The following is a 27534-nucleotide window of genomic DNA, read 5'->3' as shown; positions in this document are numbered from 1 at the left end:
GGTTGTTACCGTGGTTAGGGTGGGATCCCATTGATTTACTTAGAAGAATTCTAAATGCGTAAGAATATTACCGCATTACGAACAGTTCACAGACGATGATCGTAGCAGTACGACTGTGAACCCCGCCATAAAACAGCATCTGTGGCACAGTGGTTTCTGGAAATTAATGTTCCCGAAGCGAAGTGGTCTGATCTTCCTGACTCAGTTACAGTGAATGAGGCATCCACAGCGGGTCAGGCACCATCGCCGTCATCCAGATGGTGCAAACTCTCATGATGGCCCGTAATTAACAGACTGAAACCGGTCAGAAATGAACATCGACTGTGATCAAGACGGATTTTAAATAACATACCTTTCAGACTGAGCGCAGGTGAGTTGATGTTAGTCAAGAATGCTACGAGAAGCTGGATGTTTCTCAGCGATATTACAGAAAGACGAGGCAGGAATGTAGCCACTGTACATGATCGCTGGCAGCAGCGGTCACGAAAACTTACGGTCACAAGAACACAGGGCTCCAGACGGCCACGTGACGTTACCGAGAAGAACGACCATCGTGATCGGTGTGAGGCTCTGGCGAATCGTACTGCATCTCCAATGGCAAACTGAGCAGCAGTTGACACCATAGTGACACAACGAACTGGTACAAGTCTATTACTTCTAGGAGAGCTCCGAGCCAGATTCCCTGTAGCGTGCATTCCACTGATCACAAACCACCACCATTTGCGACCTCATGGTGTCAAGAGAGGGCTCATTGGAGAGCAAGATGGAGGTCTGTTATGTTTTTTGATGAAAGCTGGTTCTACCTCGGTGCCAGTGATGGTCGTGTGTTGGTTAGGAGAAGGCCAGTTGAGGGCCTGCGACCAACCTGTCTACCGGCTAGGCACAATGGACCTACACCTGGAGTTATTGTCTGTGGTGCAATTTCGTATGACAGCAGGAACACCCTCGTGGTTATCCCACGCAACCTGACTGTAAAATTGTACTTCAGTCTGATGATTTACCTGTTGTCTTCCATTCATGAACAACATTCTGGGGAGTCTCTAACAACAGGATAACGCTCTCCCACTTACTGCTGTCGTCACCCAACTTGCTGTGCAGAGTGTCGACATGTTGTGTTGGCCTGCTCGATCAACAGAGCTGTCTCCAGCCGAGCTCATATGAAACACCGTCGGACAACTCCTGCATCATTCACAACCAGCATTAATAGTCCCTGTATTGAACGACGAAGTGCAGCAGGCATTGAAATACATTATAGAAGATGACATCAGGTACGTGTAAAACATGATGCATGCACGTTTGCATGCTTGCATTCAAAATTCTGGCCTTTATAATGGTTATTAATGTACAAGAATTATAGATCTTTAATTCCTTTTCTAATGCTTACATTATCCTATGATCTCCCAATGTTAATCACTCAAATATGTTACCGAGACAAATGTATCTCCGAAATTTCATTACTCTATATTAGTTATTTTTAGTTGATGAGATATTTTATTCCGTCAGTACACATAACGACTCAGTCTAATCCATGTATCCATTTCGTCAGGTCCCAACCAGTGCCTCCGGGAAACACTATTGGACGCCTGATGAGCAGCCGGATTACTGTTGTTTTGGAATCCATCTTTCTCCTGAGTATTCCGATCTTAGGAACGATGTATTGTTTGTATTCTGGTTCCTGTCTCCGTAGGCGACCGGTTTTACGTTGCCTAACTGCAGCCTCGGTGGTGATGTTTAGTAGTACCCGGCGTTTCCACCCCACAATGTCATGTCGAAACCACAGTCAAGACTAGATTCGCAGACAGGGTCGTCAGTGAAGTACAACACTTAGACTTAAAAGCACATTTACTACTGACACCAATGTACAGGCAGAACTGAACTGAACTGAACTGAACTGATCTCCTGGACGAAGTGCAACTATTTACGAAAACATCAGATATTCAGGACTACTAATATTTGTACAAACGATGAATATTGCAGAATATGCAAACATTACAACATACCACGTTTCTAGAACAATGATGAATACTAAATAACAAATAACCATGATGTGCAGGCTTAAACGGGCGACAAGAAGCTCGAGAGGAAGCAGCGTTAACCACTACGAGACACTGCATGTGTAACAGCTCTTGCAATAGTACATCAAGTACGGTCTTTCTACAACTCAACGATTCACTAAGTTTATCGCGAATAACCACAAAACTTCTCTGGGAGTTCACAAGAAAAGGAAAAATTGTAAAACTGGTGAGGTGTAAATTCTGCACATCACACAATGGCAATAAGACAAACTTGTATTGAAACTCTAACAGAGATAGTGGCAAAGCCCACGTCACCTGCTTGTGTCCAAACTTCACGCGAAGAATAGCAATATTGTGTTGCAAATTTGTATACACAGTTCGTCTATAATATAATGTATTATAATGACGTCAGATTTGAACAGCATATTATTGACACAGGGGGAAACGTCATGGAACAAACAGAAAAATGGCTGTGGTTTGAGTTCATCATTACAGCATCAGCACTGTTCGATGTGCATGACTGCGTAAGTTCGGCAGTCAACAGTTGTGGCACTGTTAGTAAGGTGAGCCCATTTACCAAAGCAAGTTCTTATATCAGATGGGAAAAATCAGTCTTCAATTGTCCTGGGGCAAGAACCCGCGTAAAAAGCAAAAGACCTCGGTTTTAAATTTTCCTGGTGCCTAAACCCGCATAAAAAGTAAAATGACATCGGTTTCAGCGATTTCTAATTGTCATGAGACTGGCGCAAGACATGTTCAACATATTGTTCACCATACTCTGTCACAGCTTGAAATTGAGAAACAGTGTATTCCACAACAGATCGGAGTGTCTTGGAAGTCACATTCAGATTGCTTTCTGCAGTGCTTTCTTTCAATTCAGCTATGTTCGTGATGGGAGCACTGAACGTAACATCTTTCAGATAATCGCATAGCCAGAAGTCATAAGGATTAAAATCACGTGCAGTGAAACGACGGTTGATATTTCCATCATTTCCGAAATGCCTCTCAGCAGCCGCTTCACTGTTTGCGCAAATTGCGGAGGAACTCCATTTTGCATAAGATGATCCTACCCATACATCCAGGCTGTTGAAGGGCTGGAATGACAATAGCGCACAGAAGACTCTCATAGCATTTATCAGGAACGGTACAGATAACAGGACCAATAGGATTCATCTCCTCGAAAAAATACGGCACTACGATAAACGACGCCATCAATCCGCACCAGGCAGTTATCTTTGCAGAATGAAATAGTACCGGTTGATGTGCGTGCAGATTTTTCCGTTGCTCATATTCCGCAATTCTGCATATTGACTTGTCCTTGGAGATGGGAATGGGCTTCGTCTGTTCACAGAATGTTCCATGGCAATTCATTGTTAGCTTGAATGCAAGCAAGAAATTCGAGAGCGAACGTTTGTCTTGCTTTTAGGTCAGCAGGGAGCAGCTGTTGAACATGTGTGAGTTTGTACGTATAGTAATGCAGAATGTTCCGTAAAATTTTGTGCACCGTGCTCGCAGGCATGTTCAACGTTCGGGCAATTCCCCGAGCACTGCACGTTTGCACGTCACCCCGAATTTTATAATCATTTTTACCAGCCCCTTATCAGGCATAGGACCAGTGCCTTTTTTCATACCTTTGAGTGTCCGGAACTTCTGCAGAGCATGTAGCGCATAGTCACCATTCTTGTAAAAGAGCTTTACAAGTAGCGCACGACTCTTTGCGGAGACAATCACGTCGGGCGTCTCGGACGCAAACTACGCAACAGCCGTGTGCCACGCGTCTATTGGTGGGCATATTCTGATGCTTACAGGTGCACCTATTCGCCAAATTTTAGTTACATTTTTTGTTCTATGACGTTCTTCCCTCTATCAAGAATATTCAGTTCAAAGTTTACGTCATTCTGAGCTATGATTCGCTTTCTACAGCGTTTTAAGACTGGAAGTTTAGCTATGGACACCCTGTATAATTGTCTTGAGCGCTTTGTTATTTTACAATACAATCGCATTACTTATGTATAACAATGCTACTTTAGTGTTTATTATTATTAATATTATTATTATTATTATTATTATAAAAAACTTGTATGCATTTGCACACAGAGATTACTAATTCTTGTGATTTGTTCAATAACTGAACTTCTAAGAATTATTTTTTTTTTTCTTTTTAGAGAGAGAGAGAGAGAGAGAGAGAGAGAGAGAGAGAGAGAAAGAAGGTCAGCATCGGACGTTATATCATCTGTATTTTTTTTCATTCCAGTTATCTTCGACGCGTTATAGGTAGTCATGTAGACTTAGCATAGCGATAACGACAGATCTCGGCAATCATCAGTTGGTTTGGCTGATGACAGTTGCGCTGTTAGTTAAAATCTAGATCCACAATAAAATACAGATGGGATTACGACTGATGTTGACTTTCTTTCTGTCCTGCACTACATCACGGTCATGAGTCACTTGATTTGTTTTAAGGTTGTGCCCAAGTTCAAATAGAATATTTGTGAAGCAAAATAGGATAAAACAGCAAAGTTTTAAATGACGGAGCGTGGACACACTTTGCTATCAGCGTAATGAATCATATTTCTATTGAATTTGGGCAGCAATAGATTTGTTCTCTTCCGTAGCCAGCTCGTGCAGTAAACGAGATACCGATGTACGTTTCTTTGGGGTTATGTGAAGGTACTAAGTTGTGAGTTACCAGTTGATAGGACTGCCGCAGAAGCTATGTTGTTCAGTATCGTACTCTTGAGCAACAGTGTTTTTTCATTGTCTGAATGCAGTGTCTTGCGGAGATACAACTGAGTAAAACCTTCTGGTGCTCCCAGAAACACCGTGTGGTAATACACGAATTACTTATTACTCGTATTTCAATTGATGTGAATTCTTCACAAAATTCAATCCCAACCACAGAAATAGGGGCAACAGGCCAAACTTCAGGTCAAGTAGGGACCAAGGATTCCTTATATTAAAACACTCAGCAAAATGACTCTGACCACCATCTGAAAGATTGCTGTAGAGGTAGCTCTTTTTCTGTCGACTGAGGAGGTAACTCATCTTTACAGCTTGAAACGTATTTCCTATAACAGATACTCGAAATAATAAACAACAGGTAAAAACTTCGATAGATTCCCTTCTGACACTTTTTATAAGTCAAGGGACGATGCATATATATGCTTTTAGAGCTGTTCGTATTTTGTGTATACATCATACTTTTTCGATAGTTTGTCACTCTTTTCCATAGTTTCAGTAAACCAGTTACCTACAATATTTAAATTGTTCATCGCAGAAGCTACTTTATATTAAAGAAACAATAATATGACGAATAATCAGCTGATCTCTCCTAATCGACAAGATACGACAAGATACTAGAACTGTTTCCTTGACAAAATCAGCATCGCACTTAGTTTGCTTTCGTGACAGCTGTTCATAAGCGTCGAAACTTTGTGACTGCATCGCGTTTTGTACGTGTAAAGTGAGCGTCATAGAACAAGACTCACTCAGATGAATAATTTGCACGTGAAACGTTCGAAATCAAAGTGTAAGTCAAATAAACAAATGTGTATATTCTACAACTCTTCATTATAGATACTTGTCCACACAAGAACATAATGATCATCTTACCTGAAAATATTTCCGTCTTTCATTTTTCAGATGGAGAAGTATCTCCGAAACATCAACATCTCTTATCTGGAAGATCTGCAGGTGAACATAACGTAAGTAACCAGCATATAGATTTACAACTAGAAAATAAATACGTGCAAATTCATTCAACTTTTCCAATAAGGACTTTAAAAATATCGACGATCAACCATTAACAGAACATATTGTTGAAAATCAGAAATCGAGAAGTAGTATCAAGTTCAGAATTAAAAATTATGGTGGCAAATAATATTTTCCTTCTTTGGTAATACTAGGTACACCATGATAAAAGAACCTTAAGTTTTAGTGCAACTTTGTACCTGAAGCATATCTTTGGAAAGCATATAAAAGCACCACTCCCGCATTAATAAAGATATATTATTCTCAGCATTATGGTATAAAATACATCTGCACTTGACATGGATAGTTAACATTACGGACTACCCTTTGTATGATACTTCTCATTCATGATTATAAAAGCTGCTAAGTAGTTCATATTGCTGTTGAATGAAATAATATTGGATATTTCCATCCCACCTCACAAAAAACATTAATCGTCAGTTAGCCCTGGATGATAACATCTAAAACTGAACCGTTTAATGTCGAGGGACGCTAACACTTGTGTCTTAGAGTGACTGAAGCAATGAACTACACTACTCGTGAATAACCCTTATCGGTGTAAGATACATGCTGTTGGATTACCAGTACTGTAGAAATTATCAGCAAAGACCTCAAAGCGCTGTATCTGCGAAGTTTCTGCAACTAATTTCAGAATATGGCTAGCATTTAACGTTTTCTTGACAGCCTGCTCGTTAGAGACGGAGTAGTAACCATGTCAGAGAAAGGTGAGTGAAGGGATCGGCTACTAGCATTAATTGATGTAAGGTAACCACAGAAAATCCAAATCACAGTGTACGAAGAAGGATAAAAGATTAGCCAAGGATGAAGACGGAAGTACTCGTACTTTGTGCCCTCGTATTAAGCGAGTTAGGAATCAAAATGTCTGAATGCTCTTTTGGCTCTCCCTCTTCCACAACGCGACTGCAGTGTCGTAGTACATTGTGACACAAGGTTCGTTCGTGCCATTGACATTGAAATTTACGGAATTTACTACATTTTGCGCTGAACCAATTGTAAACTTGTAACGTCCACGTTGGCCACTTAAGTTATTTTTGTACTCTGTATGCAACATGCAAATAACCTAATCTAATGTAGTAAAGGCAGTATCGTTAGAAGTTTCTTCAGAATTTATCTAACTGTAAGCAGATATCACTAAGCTGGAAAAAATTAAAACAAGTTCGATGTTCAGAAAAATTGCCTTCACCGCTTGCATTGATCTTTAACTAATTTTTTAATTATTTATATTACCATTATTTTTCTGTACAAGTTATTTCCTTCCTTAAATGTTAGCGATTAAACAATTTTTTTGAAATTAATATCGCATATCTTCTTAGTCGCACATAAATCAAACTACTTCACCAGCTAAGAACACCGTAGACGTAACTCTATCTCTCATCCCCAACGTTAGTTTTTTGTTGTTTTACCCATTTTATTTACTAGTTTTTTTGTACTTAATTCGACTGTATTCATGATGCCATTAAATATTTCAGAGATCCGGACGTGGTTTCCTAGTTCTAGATGAATTTTAAATTGTTCAAATGGTTCAAATGGCTCTGAGCACTATGGGACTCAACTTCTGAGGTCATCAGTCCCCTAGAACTTAGAACTACTTAAACCTAACTAACCTAAGGACATCACACACATCCATGCCCGAGGCAGGATTCGAACCTGCGACCGTAGCGGTCGCGTGGTTCCAGACTGTAGCGCCTAGAACCGCTCGGTCACCGGGCCGGCTTTAAATTGTTCATCATTGGCTTATTACTTCTTTGTAAGTAGCAACTAAATTCCTGTTTCGCCTTTGTGCTTGGCATATTGAGCTGCAAGTGAAATACTGTTTACATTGACATCTATAAATTTACATATTACATTATGTGAAAAACATATTCTGTTGAATTTTATATTTAGAATACTAGAGGTTGAAAATACCGCTTCAGTTGTAAATTTCGTTTATTATCACGACCGGTTTCGGGCTCTCATAAGCACATCCTCAGGTGTCACAATTGTGTTGTGGCCCTCGAGTGCCGCAGTGGACTTCTACTAGGCTCGGTTTGCTACCTGTGAGCGCAGAACAATGAGTTGCGACACCTGAGGATGGGCTTATGAGAGCCCGAAACCGGTCCTGATAATAAAAGAAATTTACAGCTTCATTATTAGATTTAACGAATACAGAGGCGTCACCTTCGCTTAGTAGATTAATAACAAGGATTAGTTAATGTCACTCGTTTCACAAAATTAAGTACGAAAATTTATTTTTCCCTAATAATTCAAAAAGTAGATGAGGTATCTTCTGCCATATGTTTTTATGAGAAACTGAACCGACAATTTCAGAAGTAGGACTCTAACTATGCTTTTCTAATATTACGAAAAAAGTGACCTACAGAACAAATAATTATATACAGAGAAAGCAGGACAAGCCAACACGAGCACAGAAAAACACAACATATCTGATATTTACAAACTGACAGTTTAGGGCTGAAAATTGGTATATATTGGACGGACAAGCGAAATTTCAATATTAGATACATTGAACACAAAAGAGCGCTAAAAAGTAGCAGCTGTCATTCTACATTCGCTGAGCACCGTATGTACATGAATCATAAAATAGCAGACATCAACGCTGACGTAAGGATTATCATACACAGCAAAATTAACGATTTTCGGAAAAGCACCAAATACAAAAAAAGGATAGTGGAAGGAAAGGATATAATGAACGAATAAACTGTTATCTGCAACGCAACTCTATTCTCTGCTCTCAGAAACTGTTAGATAACGCTGAGCTACACGCATACAGTCTTCAGCATAGAATTAATTCATGTCTGGCCCAACCCTAACACCCCTGTCGTAAATTTTCGATGTAAATCAGTTTCCCACATTAAGTACTGTATTCTGTAAGGTTGCAGATGACACACTGTGAAAGACAAACGACCGTAATGAAAACACAAAAAACCGTGAACACCACAGCATGTGGTAACAAGGTAGATATAAATATCTTGCTTGTTTTCGAATTAGTGAATACCTCCTTAAAAACTCGAATCTAGGTATGTACAGACAGTAAAGAGATGTTTCCTGTTCTTTAATAGAAAGAAAGAAAAATCAACTGAAACATGTCTGGGTACGAGAAGAAAAAAGCGTTTTGCTGAATACAGATCCCATCCATAAAGAAATTTGCAAGCACTGACACATGAGCTTAAACCAGAGATACATTTATCTCGGAAAAAGAAGTTTATGAATGAAAAAATACACGGTACTTGCGTACTGGTAATCGTCAATAATACTTATTATTTCACAAACCGGTTTACAGCTTTTACAGAACAACTGTTGTAGAGTGTCATGTAGTTCAGTATTTAATGTGTCCCATGCGTTATCTAGCCAAAATATTTTATACTGCATTTTTAATTGAATAACCCCTATCGCTCTAGTTAATAATTAACAACTGTCATCTCTGTAAATCAACAGAGGTACTCTGTGGTTGCACTAGTTTAAAATCTTTTATCCCATAGAAATTTTAAAGCCACCCATATTCATCTTACTACTTGATGAGAACGAAACAGCCATAAGTATTGTAGAATATTTCACAGGTGAAGAGTGTTTTTTCATTCATAAAGTACAAAATATTCTACCATGAACAGACGGATTAGTCAGTTAATGTCAAAAACAAGTTGTTGACAAAAAAAATAATACTATCTTTAGAAGTCACCCATGATGTACCATAACGATGGCGTATTCTTAGGTCATTGCGATACTGAAGGACAAAACATGTTATATACGCGCTACCGTTCGTAGTTGTGCAGTGTGCCTCTCACGTCTCAAAAATAGGCTAAAATATTCAGGTATAAATAGAAAAAACTGCACGAAGTCTTATTACCATATATTAGTGGCTATTGGTAATATGTAATATCTGCCTAGAATTAAAACACCGCACCGTATATTAATAATTACATACTATTATAGTGTATTCCGATATGATAAAATTCGCATGCATTAGTACAACTCAGGAGGCCATACTGAAATATGCATTGCCTCTTCGCTACACGACACGACTACTGTAATATCATTTGCTGAAAAGCTGCCTAAATGTTGAAACTGTTTATGCAAAGTACAGCAACAGCTGTGTAGAGTGGTAAACGGACCACACAATCTCTTTATGAGCTTCCCAAACTCAGTCCTGCGAACGAGCCAGTGCTCTAGTAAAGTACACAGACATTCCTCCGTACTGGAAATTTAATAACCTTTTGAAACAAATGGTTCAAATGGCTCTGAGGACTATGGGACTTAACATCTGAGGTCATCAGTCCCCTAGAACTTAGAACTACTTAAACCTAACTAACCTAAGGACATCACACACATCCACGCCCGAGGCAGGATTCGAACCTGCGACCGTAGCGGTCGCGCGGTTCCAGACTGAAGCGCCTAGAACCGTTCGGCCACACCGGCCGGCGAGCGGACAGGTTGTTGGCATTTGTTCACCAGGGGTATGGCTAGAATTATAAGTTCTGGTACTAACCACTCCAGCGCCAACATCTTTCATAACGAAGTACAACGAAGCGTGGTACGGATCGATTCTGTACATTTGCTGGTAGCTAATCCATCGCGCTCCATAACAGTACAACTAGGCCTTTGGATTCTGGAGAGTCTGTATTGACACACAGGGACCAACGCCTTGCTAACTGTGGGAAACCTTTTTGAGACAGTGAACACAAATCACTCTTACAAGAAGAAAAATTACACGAACTACATAAAATCTTATTTAAAATACACAAAATTATAATAATAGCAATATAAAAAGTAAGATTTTCAAGCGAACGTGCACGGATTATTGCAGCTACAGTTTTTTTCTTTTTTTTTTTTTTGCAAAGTGGAATTAAATTTAACCTAAGAACCTCATCGCAGCTCAGCTTAAATATCGCTGCCAGTGGATATCGACATGAATGTACAGGAACTGTCGTGGTTATCGCAGCGAAATAGCGCACACCACTGTCACGCAGGGCGCAGGCGTAGTGTAGCATTGGCAGAGTCATTGACCCAACTGTTTACTTGCCGGCAGTATCTCTGTTTTTCAACGCCCGCGGGCTAAGCCTTTCGCCTCGCGCTGTGCTCTGCTTCAGTTGGCTCGGCTGCGAGTCGCTCGCGCTGGTCGCGTTTTGTTTTTTCCGGCGAGATTGTTCTCTACACTGTGTTCAGACTCTCTACTCCCCTGTAAATTCACTCGGTCGTCGAGATTTGTTTCCACTTCTGGGGTTCAGCTTACCGGCTTGTAGTCGATCCACCGTCGGCTAGCATAGTTGTGTAGGCGGTGACAATTCCGTACCGTTGTCACGCAGCGCAGATACTAAAACAACTACGTGTCGCCTTCGTCATTATTGAGAAGATACTGAATTCAGTATTCAAATATGAAACGGACTAACGACATTCACCATAAAGTGCGCAAACGAAATTTATGCACTGATAAACACTCACATGCAACTGTGAAAACATAATTTTCCAGTTCCGAAAAAAGTATCTTGGATGTTTATCTACGATAAACTGAGATGGGCTCATCATATCCGAAATATCACTACTAGCAAGAAAATGTAATCTCGTCAGGGCTACGAATCGAGTATGGTGGGGCTCTGGTCGGCGGACAGCGATGATTTTACAGCGGACCCTACTCAGGATGCATTTCGATTACGGACTCATGTGCTACGGATCAGCGTCAGACAGCAAGCTGCCACGATTCGACAATTCGCAGTACAAAGGTTTCCGTACAGTTACTGGGGCGTCCATATCAACCCCAGCCAACGCATTACTTGTTGAAGCGAATGAACCATCGTTGAAGATGCGATGAATATTTCTCTGCAAGAAATTCCTCCAGCTGCTCTCTTTCGACGAATATGGGTCCCTTGACGAACAAATCCGGAAATTAACATCATACTGTGTGTACGGAAGATATTGGCTAAGTAAGCAACTTCCACCTGTCTTGATTGAATATATGGAGATGGAGGCATTAAAGTACAAGGTGCGGAAAAGGCCATACGAAATACGATATTACTGTGCCTGTGTGATTCTGATTGGGATGCAAAGCTCTTTTGGACATGCAAGAATGTCCAAAGTAATAGGCGCTGCGGTGACCGCAGAAGTAACGAAACACATCAGAGGAACTCGCAGTTGCGAATAATGACTACCATCAGCTGCAGAATGGAATGACGCCAGCGAATATTTGTGCCGGACGGGGACTTGAACACATGAACCCGGATTTCCCGCTTATCTCGAGCGTTCGCCTTACAATTTTTTTTTCGGTACAGTTCGTTGCGTTTGGTCTGGGCGGACGTTAAAAGACAGCGGTTCAGGTTAATTTAAAGCATGAGTGTCCGAAAGAATTTTGCATCATGTTTCTGAATAACATATGCACTGCAACATCATATCTATCTGCCGATACCGGGCAAGTGATTTTCAAGTACAACGTCTGACCTGTACGGGAATATACATAATGCATGTACGAGTACAGGTGGAAGTTTGGGTCTGGCCGTGATTCGTGCACGGACAGCCAAATTATAAGGCGACCGCTCGCGATAAACGGGAAACCTGGGTTCTAGTCCCGGTCCGACATAAATTTTCATTATCGTGATTCCATTCTACAGCTGATGTTAGTCATTATTCCAAATTGCGGGTTCATTTGCTGGACCATACTTGACTCTGCAGACTAGTTTATCGTTCAAAAACCAGGGCACAACTAGCGCAACGGCAATGGAATTCCTGTCTCGCTATCACGGTGCGTGCATGGTGTACACAGATGGGTCGTCCGCAGCTCGTGGTCTCGCGGTCGTGTTCTCGCTTCCCGAGCACGGGGTCCCGGGTTCGATTCCCGGCGTTGTCAGGGAATTTCACCTGCCTCGAGATGACTGGGTGTTTGTGTAGCCATCATCATTTCATCATCAGTCATGAAAGTGACGAGATTGGACTGAGCAAAGGTTGGGAATTTGTGCGGGCGCTGATAACCGCGCAGTTGAGCGCCCCACAAACCAAACATCATCATCACAGATGGGTCCAAGTCTAGTCACAGCTCTGGTAGTGCCTATTGGGTACCCCGAGGCAAACGACAAGGCCTACATAAGATGGATCCACGCTCCACTATTATAACAGCTGAGCTGATTGCCATTTTGGAAGCCCTGCTGTTCGCACCGACTACCACAGCAGACATAATAGTCATCGTTTCTGATGTTATGCCGGCCGCGGTGGTCTAGCGGTTCTAGGCGCTCAGTCCGAAACCGCGCGACTGCTACGGTCGCAGGTTCGAATCCTGCCTCGGGTATGGATGTGTGTGATGTCCTTAGGTTAGTTAGGTTTAAGTAGTTCTAAGTTCTAGGGCACTGATGACCGCAGATGTTAAGTCCCATAGTGCTCAGAGCCATTTGAACCATCTGATGTTATGTCAGCCTTACAACTAATAAGGAGCTATCATAATAGTTGTACCAACCCCATAGTTGCACCAATTGTTGACCCTGAGATTCAGGTGCAGTGGAACTATCACTACATTGTGATGGTATGGATGAAAATCTACTCTTGGTACCTGGAAATGAACAAGTAGGCGTCCTAGCAAAGCAAATATTTCTAGATGGATAAGATAGTCTGCCTCTCACCGAAATGATACAAATGCTCACAAAGCATCGGATTGGCACGAGGAATTCCCTAGGACGTCTAAAATCAATGGCAATCGGCACACGTTACTTCATCCCACGATTCCAAGAGTAATCAAAGGCAGTTACTACGCACTAATTCATCCCAAGATTCCTAGAGTACCATGGTATAATAAGATAGTAACCTCGAGGAGCTTCGCGACAGTAATGGCACGGCTGAAATGTAATCATCTGAAGTTCAGCAAACACCTCTATAGGCTCAACTTAAGCCCCATCACTTTGTGTTTGCGGAGGGGAAGAAGAACCAAACCACACATTTCCACAGTGTCCTCGGAAGACGTAGCACGTAAACATAGTTATATGTAATCCTCGGGCTCTTGGTCAGTTCCCAAGCAGCCTGCAAACTTTGTTGCAATCCAACGATACACCAACGTATAAAATCCTGTACGAGTTCGTCAACAGTGCCAAAATATAGCTCCTTGTGCTGCAAATCTAATGCTTTTGTGTGTATGTGTCTGAATACTAAATACTGGTGTATCTATACGTATGGCTGTACTACCCAAATCACGATCATGTGTACTGTTCTGGCGTTCTGTCTAGGGGACACTTCTAGAGCTGCACAAAAATACAGTTCTCTACCCACAGCTTTTGAAACAGTTCTTACACGGCTTACAAAAGGATACTATCTCGTTAATTTAGACAAATATTCATTAATATGGACTGAATGGGTAATACCCAAAATGTGTACCAACACGATTTATCGTTTCTTATTGCGTTACCAGTATGATTTTTAAGGCATACTACCTCTGTGTAACCTGTGTTACTGTTTACATTTCCGTCCTGTTTATTCGTTTCAGTATAATGTAGACGTAAAAGTTGTTTTATGTCGCATCTGTCCTTCGTTAAGTCTATGTTACTCCGTACCATGGTATCAGTTAAATTTATGTATACTATGACCTATCAAAACCAACTGCTGGATAACGTTTCCATTGTTAAGATGGTAATATGGACACGTTCCGAAAGCCAATAAACTAAAAAATAAGTAAATAAATAAATAGAACACTCACATACCTCTCAGTGAAGGCGGCAGAAGACACCAGTAGAAAATCTGTAAAGGATGGGTTATACTAGAAATCATGTCAAAAATTCCATAAAATAATGCCAAGATACTATTAGGTTACTTCACTGCTTAGCTAGAAAAGCAAAATGAATCCAGGAAAAAGCTTGAAAAATACCCAACACGTGAGTGGATTAACCAAAATGGCTGAAGACTAGTTTAATTCTATATAATGTTGAGCCTAAAAGCCTTGTCACTGCATTTCATGAAGAAACTCTAGCAACGGAATACTAGTCTTTGCCATTGGTGAGCTCGAAATCAATCACTGAGCAAGAGCCTATCCCAGAAACAACGTCCATGTTAGGAGAATTACAAATGTACTCAGATCAATATCTAAAAAGAAAGAAGGTGAAAAAATGGTTCAAATGGCTCTGAGCACTATGGGACTTAACATCTGAGGTCATCAGTCCCCTAGAACTTAGAACTACTTAAACCTAACTAACCTAAGGACATCACACACATCCATACCCGAGGCAGGATTCGAATCTGCGACCGTAGCTGTCACGCGGTTCCAGACTGAAGCGCCTAGAACCGCACGGCCACACTGGCCGGCAAAGAAGGTGAAAGTGAAACCTCAAAAGTTCACAACAGAGGAACTAAAAATTTCCAAATTTGCGTGCAAAGAAATCCATCCATCTCCACACGAGAAGAAGAAAGGAAAAAGGCAGAGACTGTATAACAATACGCAAAATTAATTCCATTTTGCCGAAAACTGACATTTGAGACCGTGGCTGTGTACCAAATACAGGCTGATTCTTACAAAGAAGAAAACAGTAACCATTTACTGTTAATACTGCTATTTGTTTACTCTGTGTGCATATTTATATACCAAAAAGGGCTTTATGCACTCCTCACTATTCTATCAACACAAGGAGTCAACGCTGCAACATGATGAAGACAGACATTCGGCGTAATTAGCCTAAACATTAACCTTTGAGATTTGTTTACATTTTATCCAACTCTCTTATCAGATCTCCGCGACGTAAACGTAGCACATAAAAACAAACAAAGCATTTTTTAGTTTCTCTTCCACAAAAAAGTTATTATAAGAAACTCAACAGATAGATAGATATATAGATAGATAGATAGAGAGGGTCACATACTAAAAACCCGTAATTTCCCATTGCGGCGCAGAAGTTTGAAGTTTGGTTCAAAGGTGACTGAAACCTTCATGTGTAACGATGCAGAAGCGTGGCGCCTTGCGACGTTACTTTCTGGCTCGGGGCCTCTTCAAACAGTTAGTTGTCGACTCATCCGAAAAAAGGCCAGAGCTCTGAGGTTCATGTTAAGTGCAAGGTGGATTAATGATCTAAAATTAGCAGCAAAATTCATCACAATTCAGCCTGACACCATCGTGGGCGTGTCACACGATGGGTGGGTCATCTCACCCCCTCTTACCACATTTCATCCCTTCTTTTGGCGACTCCGCGAAAGAGGTGAGAGCTACGTCGCCCAGCGTTTCAGTCGGGCTGTTTTCGTATGAATCGCCCAGGAAAACATTTCAGACACGCCGCCGCTCAGAATCGATACGGAAAGGCCTCAGGGGGTTGCATAAATGGCGTCAATTAAGCCACCCCTTCCCTTGGGGTGTTGAATCCCACACATTTTGCTGTCGAAAACGACTGTTTGCAGTGCGATGAGCAGCAGTACGACGCTCTTGACAACCTTTGACACTGCTGACGTCCCAGGACGATCGACTATTCTCTAAGGACGTTGTTGAGCTCTTTAAAAATGCCCCTGTACAGGGACAGCCAGTCGGTCATTACTGGGCGCCAGCGAGACAGGTAACAATTTCGAAACCCCTGAGGTGAGTGGCGCAATGTTGCTGAACTAGAGCTTGCTAGCCACTTGCTACATCTAAGGGACATCGAAAGTCGTATCTGTCACACCAGCGCCTAGTTATCAGTGACTAGCTGTTTCTGTAAAGATACATTCTTAACATGTTCAGCAAACGAGTGTGGGTGGCACCAAGGGTGTCTTCGAATTGCGGGTCTTACAAGGGAGATTCCCCATCACTATGCCCTCAGATTTGGTTGTAAGATGGCCCACTAGATAGCCCGTCAAAAACTTAACACAGATGAAGCATAGAAACAGGAAGGTTACTGGACTGGGAAGAATGAACGGTCCGTGCTCAAGATGTATAACATCGAGTAAATTCTAACAGACCGGGCGTCGTAGTTGTGTGGTCACGGTGTTGGACCACGAAGCGGGAGATCCGTGTTCAAATCTCCCTCGTACCCATACTTCCTATTTGATCTACGTAAGAACCAGATGTTGGGACTCTTGCGTTCCCTTTTGGAAGTTTTGACTCTTGAATTCCTTTCTTGTGGCATATTTCACATCATTTATTTGTTGTTTTCGCTTCGGTCAGAGCTCTACGCAGTATTTCGCCTGCTCTCACTATTCATCACGTTTACTTGGGACGGTAACATATTCACACAAAATGACTCATATTCTATAACGAATATATAGTATGACAATTGCCAAGACTACAGAAGGAGAACAGACATGTGAATGACCGGACGGAAAATTAATAATTTTATGAAAAAAAAGGAACGAAAGAGATTTGAACACGGATCTCCAGCTTTTCTGCCCATCACCGTAACCACACAACCACGACGCCGTTGTTCTTCCAGTACGCTCGATGCTGCACATCTTGAGCTTGGACCGTTCACTCTTTCTATTTTGCTTCTTTTTTTACAGTTCAGTACGCATTCTTCCTGTTTTCATACTTGATCAGCGTTCAGTTTTTGACTGGCTGTCCACTAAATCTGACGGGGATGCGATAACGAGTTTCTCTTGTTAGATGAACCTTTCCCACCTTCTTCACGCTTCTGTCAATGTCGCATCACCAACGATCACGCTACAGGAGGATGCGAAACAGGAGGGCTGATAAAGCATACACATGCTTTTCACATACAGGTCATGTTCAAATTTCGTTGAATGGTTTTAACAGCCCCTAGTGTTTCCAGCATGCACACCAGAGCAAAACTTGCAATCACAATACGCTCCAAAGACTTGGCATCACGTTCAGTGAGGTTGCCGGCACGCGATGTCCTTAGAGAAGGGTTGAACTGTCCGAGACATGTCATCCTGTTGCTCACCCTACAAACTATATTTTTCGACCGCCAAATACGTGGGAATCAACACATCAAGAGAAGGGGTGGTTTTGCAGACGCTCTTTGCGAAACCCTCTGACACCTTCTTGTGCCGATGCCGATGCCCCCATGCCAAAACCACATGCTTACAATGCTCAGCGTCTTGGTTCTGACCTCCATTGCAGAGGTGTCAAAAGAAGAGATTAAACGTGGTTAAGTAACACGTGTGAAATGTCGACGGTGGCGTTGGGTAGAATTGTTTTGAATTTTGGGAATCATTAACCCACCTTACACCTCACATCACCTTCAGAGCTTAAGCCACTTTGTCTCATGCGTCAACACATTGTTGTCTGAAGCGTCGCCGTGTCCATGGATGGCATCATAGGACGCCAAGCTTTTGTGCCTATACAGAGGAAGATTGTAGGCACCTTTTAGCCAAATTTCAAACTTTTGCGTCGCTGTGGGAGAAAGAATTGCATACATCGTGTAGGGGGCAAAGTTCTCTGTGGTATGTTGTAAATAGTCCTCACGGGTGTGCCGCCGGAAGACGTTGTGCAAATCCCACAATATTTCCTCGGAGCAACTGTCCGACATCATCAGGTGGTTGAATCTCGCTGGTGGCTAGGTACGACTGACAAGATCCGCATGTCGACGCCGCTGTATATAGAGCACGCGCGTGAAGATTGCGCAGGTGCGGGAACCACGCATGCGCAAACGTTTGCAGATAGATGGCTCCAGATTCAAACGGCCGGGATCTATATTTGCAGGTCACAAGCTGCCATCATCCAGCACAATGCGGTAGTGCATTGCGTACGCTAGTTCATAGAGCGCGTGTGGTATCTGACTCTGAAAGCCTGCCGAGTGAGATGCAACATTTGAAGACAGTCTTCCGTCAAAACGGTTATTCTGAGAGACAGATACGTAATGCATTCAGGCCCAAGCGAGTTAAATCTATGGAGCAGAATGTTCAATCTATGGAGCAGAATGAAGATACGAAGACACCCACCACCTTGGCCTTCTTGCTGTACTTGGGTGCCATGTCGTCAAGAATCGGAAGAGTCCTCGAAAGATATGACATCAAGTGTGTTTTCCGACCATCTGCAAAAACTGAGAAACGTGTTAAGTTCGGTTAAGGATGATCTCGGTCTAAGGAAACGTGGTGTGTACAAGATTCCTTGTCAGTGTGGGGCGGCATATATAGGTCAGACATGTCGCCCAGTACAAGAACGTTGCGATGAGCATCAGCGTCATACACGCCTACGCCAACCGGAGAAGTCGGCAATTGCAGAACACTGTCTCAACACAGGACATTACATGATTTATGAAAAGACGGAAGTTTTATCCCCAGTATCCTCTTTCTGGGATTGCGTCATTAAGGAAGCAATACATATCCGTACAGCTGATAACCTTATCAACAGGGATGCGGGATTTCAATTGAGTACAGCCTGAAACCCTGCATTGGCTGCTGTTAAATCACGACGAGAAAGCAAAGAGCTTTCGATAATAGACCCGTCATAACTTCGGCAGCATGTTAGTAGGTGATGGTGGTTTTCGGGGAAGGAGACCAGACAGCGAGGTCATCGGTCTCATCGGATTAGGGAAGGATGGGGAAGGAAGTCGGCCGTGCCCTTTCAGAGGAACCATCCCGGCATTTGCCTGGAGTGATTTAGGGAAATCACGGGAAACCTAAATCAGGATGGCCGGACGCGGGATTGAACCGTCGTCCTCCCGAATGCGAGTCCAGTGTCTAACCACTGCGCCACCTCGCTCGGTAGGCATGTTAGTAAACACAGCGTCAGCGCACGCGCAGAACGACCACTCTGCGTTTCCCGGCAGAGGGCGGTTGAATGTGGCGCCATCTATCTGTAAATTTTTGCGCAATCTTCACGCGCGTGCTCTATATACAGCGGCGTCGACATGCGGATCTTGTCAGTCGTACCTAGCCACCAGCGAGGTTCAACCACCTGATGATGTAGGACAGTTGTTGCGAGGAAATATTGTGGGATTTGCACAACGTCATCCGGCGGCACACACGTGAAGACTATTTACAACATATCCGCCGGGAAAGCCTGAAGAGTCACTTCTCTGTGGTATCTTAAAATTTATGTATCATTACAATAGGTAGAGAACAAATAGAGAGAGGCTTTCTTTCTATTGTGGATGATCTTGCAGTATTGACTAGTGATACCACAACAGCCCAGAAGGAAACTGGAAACAATTCAACGGGATAAGAAAAAGTTTCAGAAACATCTTCAGCTTAAAGTGCGTGGTCGATTAGTTCAAACAACCAAGGAATTATTGGTATGGTGGTAAGGTCTTACGGGACCAAACTGCAGAGGTCATCGGTCCCTAAGCTTACACACTACTTAATCTAACTTAAACTGACTTATGCTAAGGACGACACACACACCCATGCCCGAGGGAGGGCTCGAACGTCCGACGGGGGAAGCCGCTCGGACCGTGACAAGACACCTCAGACCGCTCGGCTACCCGCGCGGCAAGCAATTACTGTACACTGTACAGTGGCATTCACAACGTTATAAAACACTGACTGATTTTTTTCTGCTATAGCAAGAAATGAAACCAGGTATAGAAGCAAATAGTTTATTTTTTGTAACCTACAGTAAAAAATGGAGACAATGGAATGCATTCATGAAATATAAAACCCCTAAAGCTGGCAGATATCACACAATAAGATATCAATAACAGGCTAAGTTTTTGATCTACAGTTCAAAAACTGAAAGTTCACCAAGCGGAGAAACAGAAGGAAAAATACTGGATCGGTTTGGTCTGAAGCGAAGAAACAGGCTCTTAGCCAAAGAATGACAGAAGTATGGGTCCATAGGAGGGTGAACCAACGTTTTGACGTACTTTTCGTGGACCCAAATGGTTTCGTTCTAATCGACAAAAAGGTTCTTTCTTATGTTGAGGCTCATGTCGGTACAATATGTATTACAATCTGGATCAAGGGATCGTCAAGGGTATAAATAAGATCCTCCGCAACAATTTTTTAAGTGACCTGTACACTAACTATCGGCTGCGATATTAAGGCCCATTGAAACGTACTTCTTTCGGGCATTGTGGAAAATTGTTTCAGGGTCAAATTTTCACCCATTTCCAAACAAAACTCAAAAATATAATTATTAACGAGTAATAACTCATAAGGTTTTGGTGTTTTTCAAGAATCTGGAGTTTTGATATTCCAAAACGCTTTATAGATAAGGCCGAGTAAGTTTTCATCAACCAACGAGACAACGACATGCAAAGTACTATGAATTTGGAAGAATAATATTTACCTAAGTTATTAAGTATACATTGCATATTATCCGCAGAAAAAGCTACATTTAGATCCATTGTTACTCATTGTAGCAAGTTCAAAAAACACTTTTTCACTACCCCTGTACACTGATGATTCCGAGAAACTAACCATTTCATGAGGTATAGCTTAATGTGATATTTACTGACTGCTAGATCAGAACTGTTAGATTCCTACCCGAAGTTTTGGATTACATGATTTGTGCAATATGGAATATGGGTACCAAAATTTATATGAATCAAAGCAATTCTGTGGCACATCTTTTCTATGATATATGTTCTGAAGGGCACATCTCAGTTTCAGAAGTGTCACTCCTTATCTCAGATGTTTTTGACGTCTTGCTTAAGGATTTTTGGTTTAATTTAGCCTGAATTTCATTTTAGGAATCCCATGCATATCATAACCATAAGATTAGACGCAAGGGAAAAACAACGTTTTTAATCATCACATTGTCTAAAACAGGGTCTCCACTTTCTTACATATATTTTTTATTTCGTGTCCGTTCGATACCAGTGTACGGATATCGAAACAAAGAGGTAATCAGATTCAAGCGAACCAAGGAATTTCTGGTGATAATTGCTGTGGAGATAACACAGTCAAATTCCTTGGCTATCCTTTCCCAACCCTATCATTTGCTCTGTCTACACTGAACTACTTGTCGATGGGGTGTTAAACCCTAAAATGTCTTGTTTATTATCAAGATGGCATACATAATACGCTGCTACCTCAGAGTACTATATTCCTTTCTCTGTGCCATTCCAGGGTTGGGAACAACGATTAACAGGAATCTTCGGTACAGTTTCAGCCTATCTTCGTCTTCTGGGTGCAGAAAACGCATTCGCCAAAAATTTTTCTCTGCATTCTGTTGCACTGTTGCCTAATTCGAATGTGAAACGGCAATCTATCACAGAAAACTATGTAACTTGTCACTTGCAGAGATATATAGCACTAAAAGCGAGGATTTTGTACGTGAAAGTCGCTCTCGATCGTTAGAGTAGGTGCCTCGCCAAATTCTACCGACAAGCTGCGACGGCTGGGAGATTCATCCATCGTTCGTACATCCATTTGAAGCCTACCGGTTCCCTAGAAGACTGCGTAGCAGAGCCCAAACACTTACAAAAATTAGCCAAGCATTCGCCGCAGGCCCCAGTTTTAAGTTGACGTACTGCACTCAGGACACATAGGATAGTTGCTTTCACGTTTTGAAGAATTAAAAAAAATTGTAACGACTACAGAACGATCCAAGACATTGGACTCACCTCATTAAAGATAGCTAGTTGTAAACCTAGTTTCCGGCCGGGGTGGCCGAGCGGTTCTAGGCGCTACAGTCTGGAACCGCGAGACCGCTACGGTCGCAGGTTCGAATCCTGTCTCGGACATGGATGTGTCTGATGTCCTTAGGTTAGTTAGGTTTAAGTAGTTCTAAGTTCTAGGGGACTGATGACCTCAGAAGTTACGTCCCATAGTCCTCAGAGCCATTTTTTTTTTTTTTGTAAACCTAGTTCATCTGACACACATCGATTTTAAGTTGTTTAGTGACATAATTTGAGAAATTTTCTATCCTTAAATACTGTGAAAATTGCTGGAGAATCGTTGATTCTCTGTTACATAGAAAATGTGGGCTATTGTCTTGTGAGAAACTATATTAAATCTATAATCTATTCGATATTGGACCATCACTGCCTCATACTATTGTTTAATTTCTTTGTTGTCTATGGTCAGGTGATGAGGTATTTCGAATTTCCATTTAATTTCTTCGATGGTGACAGATACTTTGTTTCATACTACACAAGGAAACATGAATAACGTATCTAAAACAATATTGCTAGAAAATGACCTTGTAACGCGAAACCTAGGTTCCGTAAAATAAAAAGGCTGTAAAATGCGTGTTTTCTCGTATAACAACTACAGTGTTTCACCATGAACCCACTAGTACGTAAATCAGTTAAATTATTCATAAATTAAAGGTACTTTAAATTTTCTTGGAAAGAGGAGTACAATGACTTACCGCTTGTTAGTGTCTGTAGTGAATATTTTCACAAAATAAGCGAACATTTACTACCTATGACAGCGCTCTTTTCCGAGACAAAGCAGTGTTATTTCGCACCCTGATTATGGTTAACGAGGCGGAAACAGCACTTAACAGTCCTCCACGGTGTCCACACTCTGCATGCTTCACATGTCTTCTATTTCTCTACTCGTATATAAGCTGGAGTCACTTGTATCAGCTCTATCCCTATGTTCGGGCCATTCCTACTGTAGGAATTTTAATACAGTTTTTTGTACTAGCTAGACTACTTCACGGGGAAGGATTGTGTATTTAATTTATAAATATTTCGTCCAAATTATGCGAACTATGATGAACTGAAGTCCAGCATCGCCGTGAAAACGATTCCATTGCCACTAAGCGATGAACGGCTGCACTCGTGGCAGACACAGCTGTGCTCAGCGCAACACTGCCCTAATCAAAAAGAGCAGGCGCGCTCAGCTTCGTCTGATGTACCGACAGCAGACAAACGTGTTCAGCTCGGTGCTGTCAGTGCGGAGGCACCGAAACGTATTCAAACATTATGTGTTTGAAGCAAACAAACGCGGCCACTAGTTTCTTCACAACTTAAACACGGAGGATGGAATGAAATTTAGAAATTCGTTCCGGATGACCACAGAAGATTTCGAAAGACGTCAAAAAGGTGTATGAGGGTCACTTTTCGAAAACGAACTGCTTAACATCACCAATTTGTGCTATCTCCAGACTAACAATCGCACTTCGTGCCCATAAATCACTGCGAATTATTTGAACTAGGAGCTGTGAGTTATTTAACATCGAAGGATCTTAACAAATATTGCATGCTCTCCCTGCATTCGTTTCAAAACAACTGCGTGGGAAAAATAACCAGGCAAGTTTAATATCTGTGTTTTTAATTTTTTATTCGAAAATAAAACGTTCCCAAAGACTGTTTCAGCAAAGGATCCAGCTTTGTTTAATTTATATGAAGTAAGTTTTTTCAGCACAGCATATGACCCAACTTTTAACTTTCTGCTTTTCTGTAATCAGACTTCGATGCAGACGCAGTTCTTTGCGTGGCACGGCGAAGAAGTCTTCCACAAAGAAACCGCGACAAAGAATTGCGGCAATGATTCTATACAACGAATCAGTGGGTACGACGCTTTACAAGAAAAGTGCTGTCACAGGCTACGTATCGACATCAGGAATGGGCTTTTTTTATTTGTCTACTTTGTTTATGGCTTTCTGCCACGATCCACCCAGGCATCCTCCGATATATGACATGCTACACATTTAAAACAGATCCCGTCACACATGCACACACACACACAACCGTGATTCGCATGGAATATTAACGTCAATTGTAAACATATTAATTGAATCATGATGTTTGCCCACCATTACTGCGACATGTCACTACAAACGCCAATTAAGTGTAACTCATACCTCCTGAGAACTTCATTCATTATATTCATTTACCTGCTACTCTTCTCTGTTTTTCTTTAACAATATACGCAATGGCCGCTGAACAATAATACCGCAACGCCAGACAAGTCACCCTGTTCGGTCGTAGACACTTAGTTCTAACCCTGCGAAGCTGGGACAAGCGTTAGTTCAGTATAACGATTATCGCAATTAAAGTCATCACACTCCTCCTTCCACTAACTTTCTAATATCGCTAAATTCACGTCTTTTTGTTTGAAAAGTCATTGCTGCATAAGTATTCGATGGATAAAAGGTATTTTTCAACGCGTTTTATATGTCCCAGCTACTGGACACGACAGCTAAATTTCGTCCAGTTTCCGATCTCTCACCTACCTACAGTATTTCCTCCCTGCGTCTGACAACCCCCCTCCTCCACCCTAAACACACACACACACACACACACACACACACACACACACACACACACACACACACACACACACCTATACACACATAACACATAGGCGCCCAGCACACACTTCAAGAGTAGACGTTTGATAGTAACGCTGTAGCAAAGCTGTGTTCACATCGTTTTCCAACGCCACGTCTACCTCCTGCGCATGTTTTTAGACGTACAGAAATGCGTTTAAGAACTGAGGAAGATTTCCAGGTACAACGTGTCGTGGAGAGACCAATACGCGACGCACCAGATGTTGCCCACATTACTGAGTATTCTGGAGCACACCCCCACGCATGGTAAGCATAGCTTAAACGAAAATAGAGAGTACGTAAATGTAGTATAAACGAAAGTGTTACCGTGCTACTGCATTTAGGTTGCAGAATTAGATTTTGTGCTAGCAATAATATGGTCATTATTATTAGTATTATGAAAATCATTAGATCTTGCCCAGGAATATCTATTTCTAATAGTAATTAGAGCAAAGAAGAGCTGTAGCAGACCTTGATATCGAGGTCTTCGGTACAAAGGACTCTGGAGAAAGGAAAATGGCATCTCTTTAAGCTGTACCTACATCAACAGCCTTACGGAAACGATATCCAAAATCGGGTATCGTTCTGCAAACGTCTAGTAAATAAAGTAGCCTTAAATCCGCATTTCATCAGGCAGATTTTATGGGTAGATGAATGCTATTTCGTCAATGACGCCACAGTCAATAGACACAATCTACGTTACTGGGCTCCTGCAAATCCTCACTGGTTACGACAATGTCACATGTAAGCGCACTGGGGTGTTAACGTATGGTGCAGCATTCCAGGATACCACATCAATGGACCAGTTTATTTGGCTCCCAGACTAACTGGTCGGTTGTATTTGCAATTAATATAGAATGAGCTGAACCTTGGGCGTCTCCTAGAAGACATCCCACTCAGTTAGCTGTGAGGCACTGGTTTCAGCACAATGGTGCACCACCCTGTGGTGTGCGTACTGTAAGACCTTCGGTACACACACCATCAGATTATTTGACTTGTCGCTCTAACGAAGTAGGCGACTGTCAGCAATATGTCTCGTGGTCTTATCGTGGCGTGTTTATCTTCTGCCGTTAGGTCAGACGATAGAAATGCCACTTGCACGCTTAGAGTAGCAGATTGACGGTGACCAACTTTAAACAGAACTTGATTAATTTTCACACACATTTACTAAAATAATAAAAATCATAAACCCTACTTAACTTGATTCTGGATGCTATTTACAATTGACAATCTGAAGTTCCTTTGGTCTTGGTACGTTAATCTTATTCTCACATATCTCTGATACTTGACAAAGTGTCTAGTCATTTATCTTCATGGCTATGTACCGGAATATGGTAATCTTATTAGGCGCAGACTGAAACTTGACTATAGACTGGTACAGACAAATGCAGACTAATGCAGACTGACTAATCGGAGGTCTGTGCAATCGTTACAATACTTCGCGCGTTCAGGTATCACCGCGCGAGTGTGATCCGCGAGGAGAAAAGGTTCTACGTTAGCAGCAATCTCATTGGCTGCGTTACATATTAATACGCGGATCGACGGAAGCAGAATTTGGTCCGTCTCTAAGACAGCGCCATCTCGTAGTGCGGAGACGGACGAGCGCTGCGCCTGCGCTGTTGTGCTTAGCGGGGCGCGCTCTAGTGGGAAAGTTGTGTACGCGCTGACTTCGCGGAACTATGTACACAACACACCCCATTATTGTAGAGAGGTTAGGGAACATCTCAACAACGTATACCCCGAACGGTGGCTAGGTCTTGATGGTTGCATTCGATGACCAGCGAGATCGCTTGATTTAATGCCCATGGATTTTTCTTGTGGGGTTATATAAAAGTCAGGGTTTACGAAACGAAACCGTAAATTCCAGATGGAGCTGCGCTTCAATATCCGCGCAGAAATGTTAAGAGGTGTCCATGCTATTACCAAGAGGTGCATCACTGCATCCTACAAGACAGACATGCATTTGAACATTAATGTTATGAATAATGCAACTATAAAAATCTGTCAGTCTGTAACATAGATTTAAAGGAATATAATTTAAGAGATTCATTATATTCATAGTTCTTTATCGCAGTCACAGATATAACAGCATTTATGTACTACGGCCAATTGTAAAGCACAAACTGGTGCATTATACACTCCTGGAAATGGAAAAAAGAACACATTGACACCGGTGTGTCAGACCCACCATACTTGCTCCGGACACTGCGAGAGGGCTGTACAAGCAATGATCACACGCACGGCACAGCGGACACACCAGGAACCGCGGTGTTGGCCGTCGAATGGCGCTAGCTGCGCAGCATTTGTGCACCGCCGCCGTCAGTGTCAGCCAGTTTGCCGTGCCATACGGAGCTCCATCGCAGTCTTTAACACTGGTAGCATGCCGCGACAGCGTGGACGTGAACCGTATATGCAGTTGACGGACTTTGAGCGAGGGCGTATAGTGGGCATGCGGGAGGCCGGGTGGACGTACCGCCGAATTGCTCAACACGTGGGGCGTGAGGTCTCCACAGTACATCGATGTTGTCGCCAGTGGTCGGCGGAAGGTGCACGTGCCCGTCGACCTGGGACCGGACCGCAGCGACGCACGGATGCACGCCAAGACCGTAGGATCCTACGCAGTGCCGTAGGGGACCGCACCGCCACTTCCCAGCAAATTAGGGACACTGTTGCTCCTGGGGTATCGGCGAGGACCATTCGCAACCG

At 42.3% G+C, this 27534-nt stretch overlaps 1 protein-coding gene across 1 annotated transcript in view; it reads left to right on the top strand.

The window, feature by feature from the left end:
- LOC124722333 overlaps positions 1 to 27534 on the top strand; it is a 215843-nt gene that overhangs the window by 79275 nt on the left and 109034 nt on the right. The window contains exon 2 of the mRNA XM_047247508.1: positions 5658 to 5719. Coding sequence (XP_047103464.1) covers positions 5658 to 5719 — 62 coding nt within the window. The remainder of the gene's footprint in view (positions 1 to 5657; positions 5720 to 27534) is intronic.

This window comes from Schistocerca piceifrons, chromosome X (assembly GCF_021461385.2).
Source record: "Schistocerca piceifrons isolate TAMUIC-IGC-003096 chromosome X, iqSchPice1.1, whole genome shotgun sequence".
In the NCBI taxonomy this organism is placed as follows: domain Eukaryota; kingdom Metazoa; phylum Arthropoda; class Insecta; order Orthoptera; family Acrididae; genus Schistocerca; species Schistocerca piceifrons.
The sequence above is the reverse complement of the archived record's forward strand: the minus strand, read 5'-3'. Positions and strand labels throughout refer to the sequence as shown.